General features: G+C 50.8%; 1 protein-coding gene across 1 annotated transcript in view; it reads right to left on the reverse strand.

Moving 5' to 3' along the window:
* The window catches only part of ST3GAL3 (ST3 beta-galactoside alpha-2,3-sialyltransferase 3), a 293,993-nt gene that overhangs the window by 17,284 nt on the left and 261,524 nt on the right, over positions 1-15,185 (reverse strand). The window contains exon 11 of the mRNA XM_067567759.1: positions 5,970-6,116. Coding sequence (XP_067423860.1) covers positions 5,970-6,116 — 147 coding nt within the window. The remainder of the gene's footprint in view (positions 1-5,969; positions 6,117-15,185) is intronic.

Raw genomic sequence — 15,185 nt, forward strand, 5'->3', positions numbered from 1 at the left:
ATAGTCCTGAACCTGTTCCTTCAGCACTGAGGGCTGCTCACCTCCTCCCCATTCTGTGCCGCCCAGTGCAGCAGTCTGGGAGCTGACCTTGTCTGTGAAGACAGAGGCAAAAAAGGCATTGAGTACCTCAGCTTTCTCCACATCCTCTGTAGGTTGCCTCCCCCACTCTGTAAGGGGCCCACACTTTCCCTAATCTTCATCTTGTTGGTAACATACCTGTAGAAACCCTTCTTGTTCCCCTTCATGTCCCTCGCTAGCTGCAACTCCAATCGTGCTTTGGCCTTCCTGATTTCACCCCTGCACGTTCGAGCAGTGTTTTTATAATCCTCCCTAGTCATCTGACCAAGCTGCCACTTCTTGTAAGCTTCTTTTTTGAGTTCAGTGGTTCCAAACCAAGACTTTTGCCTGTGGGGAAGATAGACAGAACTCTCAGATGGCCACGTAACCACAGCATTCAGGTGTCCCCAGCCTTTCCCGCTGGTGGCAGGGCATGCAATTTTTGTACAGCTATATAAGGCACTGGAGGACATGATGCAGGGAGAAACCTTCTGTGCACAGATAATCCTGGGACATTCAGGGACCATAACACATTGCCCCAGTGAGGAAAGCAGAGACTGAGCAAGCGTACAGACTTGTTCAAACTGTGCTTTGCTTCTCATGCACAGCTCCACACAGCAGCAGGAGGAATGACATTCATTTCTACAGTGAGATATTTTCACCCAACTCTTGGCACAGAAGGGGCCATCTCCGCCCAGCTGTGAGCAAACGAGTGTGTTTCACTGGCTTTTTTTGTGTAATCAGAACCAATTCCTTCGAGATGAGTCACTGTGTTTTCAGGGGCATCCAGTGAGATGTCAAGCAGTTCTGGAGTGTAAATCGGTGACACACTTTATGGTTGGGAACACAGTGTAGCCTGCAGGCCCGGTCCCTTCCAGACACAGCCCAATGAGCAGTTGGTTTGAGGGACATCCCCAAAGACATTCTCTCTCACACGCACAGAGCCAGGAGAACGTCTGTGTTTACATTTCCTCTATAAAAAATCAAAGTGGTTTCGGGGAGGAGCTCTTGCACCTAGCTGCTAACTAGTGCTTGACCGCTGTCCAGTTTTCAGTCGTTTAGGTTGGAAGAAACGTACAGTGGGGCCACATCAGGGCAACCAGGTCACCCTCTGACATCCGCCACAGCGTTGAGCCAGCTGCAGAGTGCCAACCTAGCAGAAAAATGCGGTTTTGCATTGTCCCCTGAGGTTTTCCCCCCACCTTGCGCCCCGCTCCAACCGGAACCGGACGTTCAACATCAGCCATGTTTCTTAGCATGTGGAGGGTGTGTTGTGCGTCACTTGCGGTCACATGACAGCTACTTCCAGCCAAAATGATCACGCTGGCTTTCTGCTTGTTTTGATTGGCAGGCTGCTTTGCTCAGTTGTGACTCTTGGGAGGACCCTCCCATAGCTAAGGAGCACACGGAACAGCACTAGGCCCAGAACAGAACCTGGCAGGACCCATGGAATGGGGTTGCCCCCACTGCAAACACGCCTCCTTGTGCGAGGGCTGGAAATGCCGCTCTTGCTTCATTGGGGGCCCACTTGCTGCTCGCTCTGCAGCAGCTTCTGTTCTGATAACTTGGCCGTCCAGCCACATCACCATCGAGTCCGTCCCTCCTGGAGCTACGAAGTCTAACAGGTAACTGTCCAAACGCTGTTCGGCCCCTCCTTGGCCTCTGTGCCCCTCTGCTAGTGGCTGGTGGGGAACCAGGCCACCCGCTATGCCAGGTTCTAGCCCAGGGAGCTAGCACCAGCAATCCAGGCCTGCTCAGTCCCAAGCCCCAGCCTCTCTATCTTCTCTCACCGTGTCCTGGGTTTACCACAGGAGCCGACTTACTCCCTGTGGCTAATTCACCCCCTTCTAGCTCCTCGCCAGACTCCTTTCTCCAGGACAGGCTCTCAGGGCGCACTCTGCCCTCATCCCTGGCACGGACTGACCACAGACCCTTTCTGCTCCCAGCTCCTTGGCCCGGCCTTCCCCAGCTGAGCTCTGTTCTCAGTTAACCCTGGCCCCTGCCCTCCCGCTCCCAAGCGGCCGCTCAGGCCCTCGTTAACCCTCTGATGGCTGGTGAGGGGTGCACACCCCATCACAACCCCACAGCCAATGTCTCCCCACAACTCAACAGTGAGCCAAAGGGGTCGTTGCTGAGCCAGACTGACGTTTCAGTCCCTCCCTTAGTGCTGTCCATTCTCAGACCGACTGGAAGCACTTTGAAAGAGAGGGAAACGCAGGTGCAGCAAATTGCCTCAGGTTGTAGGGCAGGTCCACGGCAGAGCAAAATGAGGAACCAGGTTTCCTGACTGCAGTCCTACGTCTTACCAATCCTGGACTTCATTTCATCGGCCTCCTGGCAGAGAAAGGAAATTGTCCCTGGCCTCATTTAACCCTGGGCTGTATGGTGCTGCCTTATCCAGAACTCACAGAGGAATTCAAGCGTTGTCTGCTACACTCCGCCCAGCTCTCTCGAGCAAAGTGTCAGCTAGCGTGGCTACTTCAGTGCCACTGGAGACAGCCCCAGGCTAGCTGGAGGGCCCATTTCAGAGACACTTTCGGCCCCGGTAAGTCTCGAACAAACCGTTCAGGCTCTTGTCAGTAACATGCTGATTGTACTGTAGAATGGGCACGAGGATCACTCCAGCCCCAACGTGAACACATTGCTACACTCAACTGGCGTCCAAGAGCGACACACGACGTCCCCTCCCCTGCTCCCTATCACTGGAGTCCCTCCCCTCTCTGCAGATGTCTAGATCAAACTAAAAACAGGGCCAAAGTTTGCAGACAAATGGCTTCAAAACAGCAATCTGCACGAATTGCTCCTCCAGGCCCGTGATGGGCGGGGACCCAGGTGAGGAACGCGAAGAGCTGGTGATGGAGGCCAGCAGAGACCCACTGACAGAACTGACGTGAGTGCACTTGATGCTCTGTGTCTCTTGGATGACACCTCAGTGGGGACACAGTCCTGCCACAGTAACGATTTGCAGAGACAAACCGCACAAGGACCTCTGCTTCAGCTGTCAGTGCTAAGAGCAGCATTTAAGACAGGCTGCCAGCATGGGAACTTGGCGAAAACCTCTGGTCTTTACCCATCTACAGTCTAGGTTTGGTCAACCCATACACCTGAGATTCTTTGAGAGTAGCCACAGCAGACATAGCCCAGGCAACTGTCCCCTTCACCATCCAACTTCACCCTCAGGTGACTATCACTCACCAGCTGCCATGACTATTAACGTGAGAGGAAGAAATGCAAACCACTATCCTCTCTTCAGAGCCCACAACGTCGCAAACAATTTGTCGTGGGGGCTCGGTGGAGCATCAATTATTAATAGCTGGGAGCAGATGGCTTTTCTTGTAGCAGCCACCTGAAACGTAAGAGGAACCTGTGTGTGAGCCGTGAGTATTAGCCTGGCAGTCACATATCGGGTAACCATACTTCAAACGGAAATGGAACCTGCCTACAAATATCAAACGTGAGCCGCTCATGGTGCTTCGGGGCTCTCATCAACAGCCCCAGCTGTGGAAACGAATCCAAATAAAAGGGGGATTAGTGATGCTTTGATTAGTGATGAAATTACTAGGCAGCAGGTGTAAAACGAACATAAGGAAACACTTCTTCACGCAGTGCACAGTTAACCTGTGGAACTCCTTGACAGGAGATGCTGTGAAGGCCACAATTATAACTGGATTCACTACAGAATTAGAGAAGTTCCTGGAGGATAGGTCCATTAATAGCTATTAGCCGAGATGGGCAGGGACGCAGCCCCATGCGCTGTGTGTCCCTCGGCACCTGACTGCTAGATGCTGGGAATGGACAACAGGGGATGGATCACTCAGTAACTGCCCTGTTCTGTTCATTCCCTGTGAAGCTCCTGGCATTGGCCACTGTGGGAAGACAGGACACTGAGCTAGATGGACCATTGGTCTGACTCAATACGGCCGTTCTTATGTTCTTTCGTCAGGAGCTTTCAACGCTCCCTCACCTTTGTACAGAGCCTTGGACTCAGTGACAGATAACTCCCCAGTGCACACAGGAGTGTAAATCTGAGGTGCCGTGCTCCCTACCAAAGACTGAACCATCAGGCCAGGTATGGAGAGAAGGTGGGTTTTAACCAGAATACACCATATAACGAAGAGAAGACGGGGGAAGCTGATAGTTCTGAATATTCCACAGAAGCTAGGAACTGTAGGCAATTGACAAAGGAAGCAGTACCGTGGGGAGGGAGAAGGCTCTGGGCAGAGTGACCACGAGGTTCTACTGGCCGGGCATCCACCCAGAGGTTCAGGACTATTTTCTTCATGTCCTGAGTGCCAGTGGACGAGTCAGAAAAAGGTCCCAAGGCCCCCTTGGTGCCACTCCCATTGTCGGAGTACCCTTCGAGAGACTACAGACAGAGCTGGGGGCCTGTTAGAGAAGCCCGCAATGGGGCACAGATATATAGTGGTAATCTTGGACTGCGCCACCAGATACCCCAAAGCTTTTCCCATCCGGCGCCGTCACCGTGAACTCATACACTATTTGCCTGATGAGGATCACCAGAGAAATACTAAAAGACTAAGGAACTGACTTCACATCTCGATTGTTGACGGAGCTAAATGACCTACTGAAGGTCAGGTCCTTGAGGCTATCAGTGTCTCACCCCCCAGCAATGGACTGGTCGAGCCGTTTAACAAAACATTGACGAGCATGTTGAGGAAGTTTGTGACCACCAATCCTTGACACCGGGACCACCTGATCCCTCCCCTCCTGCTCACCATCTGCAAGGAGCCCCAGATATCCATGGGGTTTTCCCCATTTGAATTATTACATGGGAGACAGCCAAGGGGAATTCTGGATCTCCTCTGCAAAATGTGCGAAGAGCAAAACTCCAGAAGCAGCAATGTAGTGCAGTATATTATACAGCTCAGAGAAAAACGGAAGACACTGGGAGAGTTTGCGAAGGAAAATCTGCAAAAGGCGCAACACAGGCCTATACAAAGGGGCCAAACTAGGTGAGTTCCAGGCCGGGATCCTAGCGTTACTTCTACTGCCAACATCAGAATCGAAGCTACTGGCCTGCTGGCAAGGCCTCTCCGGGGTCTGAGAGCTGGCAAACCATAGGAGGCATCTTAAAAAGACTTAGGCCAGGTCCACCCTAGAAAAGTTTCACTGCTACCAGCAAACCCACCTAGTGCCAACACAGCTCAGACTGGCAAAAAAGTGCTTTCACCGGCATAACTTACACCAGTTCCCTGGGGGAAATAAGCTACGCCAGCAAAATCATTTTTATGCCAGTATAACTATGTCTACACTGGGGATTGTATGAGTATAGAAATGCTGCAAATGTCACGCCCCTCACCAAGATGGCTATCCCAGCAAAAGTTCCTTGTGTAGCTCTGGTCTTGCCAGATATTTCTGTGTAGCTGAAAAGAAGTGTGTTTACACTAATTAACTGCTGCTTCACAGCCAGCTGGGGATAACATGCACACTTCTCAGCAGGACAGGAGAGGAGCAGGAGAAAAAAGTGTATTGATTAGAGTAATAAAACAGATGGAAAACTCCTCCCAGCCCCCATCTAGACTATCTCCCCAGCACCAGTCCAGTATTATTCCATTTCACCCATTCCAGTTTACATTTATCTGTAGCTTTTCCATCTTCTGCTTTCACCTCCTGTGCTAGCTCTGAGAAGTGGAAGGAATGCCACAGGCACACGTGTATTCCAGAGGACTTTCTCAAGCAGACTGTAAGCATTTTTAACAGCTATTATGCTGAGAGTGTCCCTGGAAGTGGAAGTGTAAACATCCTGGTTGTCATGTGCTTGGGAATGGGGCTGGAGCCCAGGCATGCCTGGCTAATGCTCTCACACAGAAATATGTGCATCCTCACCCACTCACAGCCTGCAGTCAGGCGGTCAGTTAGTGCGCGATGGACAGAGCACAAGGGCTGCTTACCTCCTTTATGGCAGACATCTTGATGTTCTCGTAGTAATGTAGTGGTGCATTTGGCGAATTCATGTCATAGCCAAATCCAGCTACAGCCACCTCGTCACAGTTGTGGAGTGCCATGGTGATTGCGACACTTCCCAGGGTGGGGATGTTCTGGGCGGGTGGAAAGAAAGGACACAAATGGTTAGCAGGTTGTCATCCTTAGACCTACCCATGGGCTCCAGTCGTGGCTCTGGGACAGAGGGGTGACACTGCCTATGCAGGGAAGTTCAGGGGAGGGGCATTCAACCAAATCTGCCTCTGCCACCAAGTGCTAATTCACAGAGCCAACAGCCTCCAGATCTGTAGAGACAGCTCTGGGCTGCAAGGCGCCACAGCAAGACAAACGACCACACGTCCTGCTCGCCAGGTAGCTGCTTCCTGCCCAGCTAGCCACGCCAACGCCGAGTGAGTCACGTAGGAGTGAAACCTCCCCTTCTCCAGCCTTTGTGTTTTGGGGACAGGGCAGCGAGAACCGCTGGGAGCAGACTCACGAAATAGGTCAGTGCTTTGCTGGAGGTGGGTAAATTTGTTCTCAGAGCTTAAAATAGCCATGAGCAGTGAGCTGCAGTTCTCAGTGCACCAGCCGTTCTCCGCTAGCAGAGGGTGAATACGAACGCTGGCTGAGCCTCCGGGAAGGGAGAAGTGGGGAATAGAATGAATGGGGTTCAGCATGGAGTCTCGGGCTGGGGGAGACCCCCATTAGGGGGGCACTGGGACCCCTGCAGCACCCCCAGCCTTATGGCCTTGGAGAAAGAAACGGCAGGGAGCAGCCAGCCAGAGATCGAAGCCAGCAGAGCATCTGCCAGAGCTGCCCAAGCAGGAACCAAGTACGCCGGTGGCGTCATCCAAGCTTGCTGCATTTTCACTGTGCCCAGCCCCTCCTCTCGTTACCCTCCCCCTTCCTTTGTCTTCTGGTCGGCTCCTAACTGCACCCACCCAAAGACTGAAACCCCAAAGGTGGGGGAGGGCGATAAGCTGTATGTCTCCACTGGGCTGTGTGTGAATTTTATTGCTTGAACTACACCAGCTGAGTTAAAACAGCGCCACTGCCGTGTTTAGACAGGCCTGAGTGACGTACTCATGCAAGGGGTAAAAGCACTGCTCGATGGGCTTCCTAACTCCTCACCAAGCAAGTGAACCAACCAGGCACTGAGCTTAAGAGGCAGCAAGAGATTGCTTGATTCCGTCCTCTCTCTGGCATCTGTAGAGCCCCCATCCCCCTCGCAGCAAAGAACTACTCAATCTGACCGTCCCTTTCCATGCAAAGAACGCCCCCTGCCCTGCTCCTGAGAAGAGCAGCAACTGAGAGCACAGCTCATTTGCTAGGGCAGAGTCTATGAGGTGTGGTATATTGGAGGGACCTGTGAAAGGGCAAACACTACAGGTGACTAAAATACAAACATTTATTAAACTCAAACTTCCTAATGCAGCTGGAAGGGCGTCCAGTTGAACTGACAACAGAACCTGAACGTACTTTTTCCAAGCTCCCCAGCAAAGCTTCCAGATTTCAGACCTGGGAGGTAAGTGTCCCAGTCCACTCAGCGACGGTGAGCCCTCAGTGGGAGGGCTCTGTCCAGTTCTGGGCCACACTTTAGGAAAGATGTGGACAAACAGGAGCGAGTCCAGAGCCGAGCAACAAAGATGATACGAGGTGTAGAGAACCTGACCTCTGAGGAAAAGTTAAAAAACTGGGCATGGCTGGTCTTGAGAAAAGAAGACTGGGGTGAGCTGAAAACAATCTTCCAATAGGTTTAAGCTAGGCTGTTACAGAGAGGATGGTGATCAATTGTCTCCATGCCACTGAAGGGAGGACAAGCAATAACCAGCTTAATCTGCAGCCAGGGCGATTTCGGTTAGATAGAAGGAAGAACTTTCGAACTCTGAGGGTAGCTAAGCTCTGGAACAGGCTTCCAAAGGAGGGATCCCCTGACTGGAAATTGTGAAGAAGAGGCTGGACAAACATCTGTCAGGGATGGTCTACTTGGTCCTGGCTCGGCACAGGGGGCAGAAATTGACCTTTCACGGTCCCTACGACACTGCGTTGCAGCAGCACGTGACTGGTCATGGTAATGAGAAGACGCAGTTGTTGAAGGTTCTGATGGCCTGACCCTGATCCCACTTACACGGGCACCACTCCCACGGGGCAGCTGACGGGAGAACTGAGGCCTTTGCCTGGAGGGATTTTTACTGGCCAAGTGAACACTTAAGAGCAAACTTTCTAGTATGAAATTTATAAACTGAGGAGAACTGATTGTCACCCCAGTCTTAACTGAGAACTTCCAAACCGTCACAGCTTTAAGGTTTTTAAACATGATCTTGATTCTGTTTGCATACAGCTTACTAATAAACCGAATCTAGTAACAAAAGGTGAATTTTCTTCTGGTCACAGACATTTGAGCAAAGTACCTGTTGGGCTGTAACTTGTACAATAAAAAACCAAGGCTATAACGGCCTGTGTAGAAAAACAGAGAATGCTTGTCTACTCCAGTCAAGTTCCTGTATGGGCCCTATCCGGGGGATATCTGAGTCCATCTATGGCTGCTCCTCTTTAAACCTCAAAAAAACAACCCACAAAGAGTTCTTGACTCCTAACATTACACCAGCAACATCTGTTGCTAGTCCCAGTACATTAAGAACTGACCTGCTGTCCTTAGCAAAATAATTTTGCATGGTCCTAAAATAGCCTAAAATTAGAAGACTTGACTCTGTGGTAGCAGCTTTCACATTAACTAAGCTGCAACGCCTAGATTGTTCTCTTGCAATATCATCGGTAAATTAAATCCATATTCTCAGACCCCCATGTACCAGCTCTCTCAGCTAGCAAAGAGAAATATGCAGCCACTAAGTGTGCACACCATTGCTACTCAGCTACAGTTTCATGGCCTTGGTACCACGATGTTGAAGCCTAGAACCCTGCTGCCTATAGGAAATCCTCCAGGAGACTCACTGAAAATTCCTTTGATTGGAGTGTTCTCTTCTGTCCACCCCCAGACGCTCGCTGAGTCTGATTTTCTTCCCTCCATTACAAACTGAAGTGAGCTCTCAATTCCGCAATAAAGGCCCTAGAGTCACTCCCTCCCCACCCCCCACTTCTTCTCCAAAGCACAAAGGAGCCAAGATAGCAGCATGTCCCTCCCCCTCCCACTGCCAAGATCTATGGCCCGATGAAAGCACCTCTCAGCTCTGCTCACATGAGGCATGGCAGCTCTGGGGGTGTGCTGGGGCCAGGGAAGAGCCACTTTCTGGCATATTCCTTCCATGCTGTCCCACGCTACGGGAAGAGGAGAACAGGGTGTTCCTATAAGGGATTGGAGTTTGCTCTCCTGTGAATCCCTGCTCCTGTCCCTTGCCCCCAAGGACAGAACTCCATCCGGAAACTGCAGTTCCCTTTGCTCTCCAACCCCATCCTGCAAGTTTAAATGGGGAGGGTGCCATGTTGCCCCACCAGCCTGGGTCCGGAAAGCCTGCACACTTTTAAAGCAACAGGACCAGAGTGAAACTTTGACTGAACTTAAATTGCTGCATGTGAAATTTCTTGCTGTTTTTAATGCCTTCCCAGGGTCATTCCCGTGTCACTGCCTTTTGGCTGGAAGGAAATGACTGCTGTAAATCTGTTTTTAGAAATACTTGACACTCTTATTATGTTAAATGAGTTCCCGTCGTTTATGGGGTTCTACCTGGCTCAGTCAAAGAAATACTAAATTTTCCAAATATTTCCATTATCATCTTTTTCCTTAAATAGAAGGACAGTGTCGTTAAAATACATTACTGAAAAACCAGCACAAACACAACGGGATATTAACAGTGACTTCAACTGACACATTCACTTAATGTCGTCTTATTTCTTTGGGAAAAAGGAGCGGTTACTCACCTTGTGCAGGGATGGGAGATCCCCGAGATGTGTGTCCCGGTAGGCACTCCACTTTCGGTGCACATGTGCCCCTGTGCCTTTGGCTAAGATTTTTGGTAGCAGTGCCCGTTTGGCCCATGCACACACTCTACACATCCTCATGCCCCGTACTGAGGCGAGATAGGACTATGCAGGCGAATTGCCCACAGTTCCTTCACTGCCACAAAGCCTACTGGGGCAGCTCTGAAGCAGAGGGAGCAGGGGAAGTAGTGGAGCATCCACAAAGGGATGCATCTTGAAGAACTCCAGTTACTGCAGAAGGTGAGTAACCTCCTCCTTCTTCTTTGAGTAGCGCCGCTGTAGGTGGTCCACTTTGGTGCCTGCCTAGCAGTAACTCTGTAAGGGGCTGTGAGTTTCAGAGCAGAGCCCAGCACTGATGAAAGAAATGTGTTGCCCAATGCTGCATCTGATCTTGCAACATGAACTAGGGCATACTGGTTGGAAAATGTGTGTATCAAGTTGCAGCCCTGCAGATTTCAGCAACTGGAACGTCTCTGAGTAGGGCTACAGATGTAGACTGTGATCTAGGAGAGTGCGCAGTCATTCCGAGGGGAAGTGTAACCTCATTGAAATCATAACCCACAATAATACAGCCAGAGACCCACTTAGGAAGCCTCTGAGTGGAGACAGGTGCTCCCTTAGCACTGTCTGCAACAGACACAAACTGTCAAGGGGTCTTCCTGAATGGCCCAGTTTTATCCAAGTAAAAGGCTAACACCCTCTTAACATCTAGCGTATGAAAGGCAGACTCTTGTGTAGACTGATGCTGTTTAGGAAAAATCCCAGAAGGTGAATAGTTTGGTTGATGTGAAATTCAGAGGACACGTTTAGCAAAAACTTTTGGATGAGGTTGTAAAGACACCTTCTCCTTGAAGAAAAAAGTAAAAGGGTAGTCTGCCATTAGAGTCCCCCATTTCCCCAAACCTTCCAGCAGAAGTGATGGCCACCAGAAAGGCTGTCTTCATAGAAGGATGTAGCCGTTAACACATAGCTAGGGCTCAAAGAGCTGTTTCATGAGACAGTTAAGAATGAGGCTGAGTAGGGCTCTAATGTATGGAAAAAGACTGATAAGTACTTTTAGGAATCTTCCTGTGCTTGGATGAATGAATACCGAGAAACCTACTAGCACATGAAAAACTTTTATTGCTGCTATCTGAACCTCCATGGAACTCATAGAAAGGCTTGCATTTTTCAATTCCAAGATAGAGGAAAGAGATGAGTGGATAGGAAAAAGATAGCACCATTATATTGTCTCAATTTCTGAAGGTATGTATGTCTTACAGTTTCCTTTCCGCTCTTTAAAAGTACCTTTTGTACTTCCATGGACAGGCAATCTCCACTCCCAACTACTGAGGAACAACGCTTGCAGTTGCAGACTGTCCAGATGGGGGTGAAGCATCTGACCCATATCCTGAGATAACAATTGGCTATGCACCAGTTCCCAAGCGTTGTCGTTTTGGTGCAGAGTGAGGGGGAATACGCCCCGCACTGACAATCAAGTACTCATCTCGGCTTCTTACCTCTCAGCTATACAAAACACCATGGTGGATGACCTCAGCAGACATTTCTCCCTAAATTACAAGTGCTGAAACTTGAGGGCTGAGTTGCAGTCTTTGTATAAGGTTCTTTAGAGTAAGGAACCCTTTAAGAGGGAGATAAGCGCTGCCCATTATCCAATCCAGAAATGCTCCCATAAAGAGACTTTGTTGTGTAGGGGTCAAGATCGATTTCTCAAGATTTATTTGCAGGACTAGACTTCAGAATAATTAAGTTGTTGTTTGAACTGCCGACCATCCCTCCTGACCGATCTTGGAGGAGCCAGTCATCAAGCTAGGGAAAGACTGCCATGATTTTTGAGAACACCCCTGGGGCGGATGACAGGCAGCAGGGTAGGACCCTGCAGTGGTAATGATTGTGATTGAATGTGAAACAAAGAAAACTTTTGTGAAAAGGATGAATCACTATGTGGAAGTAAGCATCTTTGAGATAAAGGGTCGCAAACCAGTCCCCTAACTCCAGGGAGGGAATGACGGCTGCTAGGGAGACCATCCTGCATGTCAGATGTCTGTGGAGTAGGTCCTCTGTATTCCCTGGGGGACTCAGCTGAGGTTCCTTGAAATTGGTGATGGAACATTGGGATCCATGGGCAATGAGGGAGACCATAAAGCATGGGGGGGGGGCGTCCAGTGCTGGGCATCCCAAGAATTGGAAGGCAGGGGTCTGGTGTCCTGCCTTTGTTGCATCTGCTATGGTGAATAGTGTCTCCTGGAATAAACTGGACAGCCTTGAACAGGAAGTTCAGAGTCCAAGTCCACATACTGTATCAGAGGCAACAATCCCTCCTCATGGCTAGTCAAAGATGGAGAGGAGGTAGGTCTCATGGAAAGTGAGCTGTCAGTGACCAAGCAAACCCTGGAACCGAGAGGTATCCGGCGGTCGGAGACTCAGGCTCATTTGGTACCATGAGGTCTTTCAGGTACCGGAATTCCTGTGGTACCAAGAGCACAGCTGTGCTCAGTTCAGGCACCGATGATGCTGCAGCAGCATTGTGTGAGGACTGATGTCAATACCAAGGGAGCTGGGGATTCCATTGAAGCTGGTCTCTGGGCAGCAGTAATCTTCAGTACTAAGCCCTCTACCGCTGAGCTAAGGAACTTAACTGACGCCTTAGTGTGCTTCACGGTACTTGAAGTACTCAGGGCCTGAGTATCTCTTCTCTCAGGGCCTGAGACCTCCAGTGACTGGATCTTCTTTGATGAGGAACTCTCTCTTCTGCTCCTCTAATCTCCTTCCTTACACGTTGAGCGGGGAGCTCACGGTAGCAGTGGTGCTGGTTATTGGACCTTGCTCGTGAATAGTGCTGGAGACTGGAGTGCTGTTTTGATGACACTTTCCCCTGGAAAGCTCTCAGTGCCTGTGATCTCGACAATACAGGGTGCTGACAGAAGTGGAGAGTCCCAGTCTGGGGGACTCTCTGTACCCAGGTCTGAAGGCTTGCTCCATCATTAATGGTTCCTGTTATTATGGGATCTTCCCTCAAAAGAAGGGCAGATCTTACACTTGCTGGGAACGTGAGGGTCTCCAAACAATGAATGCCCTTGGAGTTTTTAAAAAAGAAAAAGAATAAGAGGGACAAATGTTCCACCAGCTCTATGGAACCTAACCTACCACTACTGAGAACCAACTATTGCGCTAAACCACTCAGCCAAAAGAGGGAACCGGCACACAGCAAACAGACACAAGCCAGGGACTCTGCCTGAAGGCGGCGGGGAAGGAACTGAGGCTCGCTTGCCCGTGCACCCTCACAGAGCCTTGGTACAGTGTACAAGGACAAGCAGGGCACATGTGCGGGCCCAACGGGCACAGCCACCAAAACTCTCCGATCAGAGGCACAGGGGCACATGCGCAGCTGAAGCAGAGCACCCGCAGGGACACCACTCGAAGGAGCAGCTCTCCTGGTCTACCTGAGCAGAGCAGAATTGGAAAATGCCCCATTTTAAATAGGAAACGAGTCACTCATTGAGGTCCGACAAAGTGCTCGGCTTCCTGCAGAACAAGATGTGGACGTGGTCCCTGCCATGGGAGCTTAAAATCCAGGGCCTAACTCCAGGCAGGCAGAACCCTGCGCCCACCTGAAGGCTCCAGTCAGCTGCAGAATCAGGCCTTTTATCTTTCTCTGCCCCCTCCCTCCTCCTCTTTATGTAAATGGGGGAGATTCTCCTAAGCCTCCTTAGTGGCTGGATGCTGGAGAGAAGGGACAAGGTAGTGACTGGCCAACAGAGGAGACGTGATGGCCTAGTAGACTTTGGCTTTGCTATTTAGCTGGAAGATGGAGAGCCCCTCCCTGTCTTTCCTGACTGATCTGTGCTCCAATCCCAGGACTCGGACCACTTTTGAACTGGCGTGTAACGATGTCTCCCAACTCTGTTGTCTTGGAGGATTCCTGGGGAGACGACTGGCACCGCAGAGGGCAGCATGGGGATCAGGAAGAGGGGATCTTTTGACACTTGTAGCTTGCACTGCTGGACTGATGGATTTAACAGTCCAGCACATGCTGCAGAGAAGTACATTCACTCTCTTGCACACTCAAAGCTTGCTGTTTAACTTGAGCAATTACAATAACTAACTGGAAATGCAGCCAACTGGCCCCTTTTCCTGGCTCTCCATCTGCCTCCTAGGATGGTACCATAGTGAAGGAAAAGGAAGCACAGCTGTGACTGGAATAATGGGGATGGCAGACCTGTCAGCTCCCTCCTTCCACAACTTCCTCGTGCTGCTTCTGCACCCTCATGCACACACTGGCAGGAACCCAGTGAGCCTGCATATGGTAATGAGGCCAAAGCCCCGGCCAAGAAAACAGCTTAATGATGGTGTGATGGGGTCCTTGTCCTGCAAGGGTCACGACGGGTGCCTGAGGGGCTGCTTGCCCTCACCCCCACCCTGCAGAGGTCACCATGGGCACCTAAAAGCGGCTGCTTCCCCATCATTCACCCAACAAGGGCTTACCTCTGCACCCAGAGAGGGATGCCTGCCCATCATGGACACACTACATCAGAGCCCGAGGAGCTTTGGGAAACGGAGTGCTAACTTCCCATCTCCAAAGGTTAATCCCCTTAAGTGCACCAGGCTGTCAGCACTCTGCAGAGGCGCTAATCCATGGCTGGGTGCCTGACATAGGCTGAGAACACTCCCGCTCACAGCTCTTCCTGGCCAAGTCAGTGCTGGGCCAGCGGGTGACGCCCCGAGGGAGACATTTTTATCTCCCTAACAAGTGTTCTGAAAATCTCAGCCACTTCTATAACAGGACAAAACGAAGGATTAGAAGGAAACTCTGGGCTGCAGCGTCCAATTTTCACAGGCAGTAAGTCATCCACATCTCACTGTGCCACAGACAGTCTGTGCCAGCACAGAGACAAACCCAAGTGCCACACTGCGTGAGTGTGTACAAGTGTGACACGTGAAATGCCCCGCCGTGCACCGCACACAGTGATCACCGATTCCAGTCAGTCAGTGCAGCCAACAGGCAAAGCGATTCCATTGTTATGGAGCCACCTGAGGGATAAAGCATCATGGGCACTGACCCGGACCTCTTTTCAGCACAGGACACACATGGTACCACGGCAACAACCCTTTGGGGGACTAGTGCTATAGCTGCATCAGCGCTGGTGCTGGCATCCCCTGGGGCAGGTTGAGTCAGCCTGCGTGCTGCCCCGGAGACGAATTCAGAACATCAGATACAGCCACACACGCGACCACGCTGCCTGCAGAAC

The sequence above is a fragment of the Emydura macquarii genome, unplaced genomic scaffold (assembly GCF_026122565.2).
Source record: "Emydura macquarii macquarii isolate MOO-44397 ecotype Brisbane River unplaced genomic scaffold, CSIRO-AGI_Emac_v2 contig_2805, whole genome shotgun sequence".
Taxonomy (NCBI): Eukaryota; Metazoa; Chordata; order Testudines; family Chelidae; genus Emydura; species Emydura macquarii.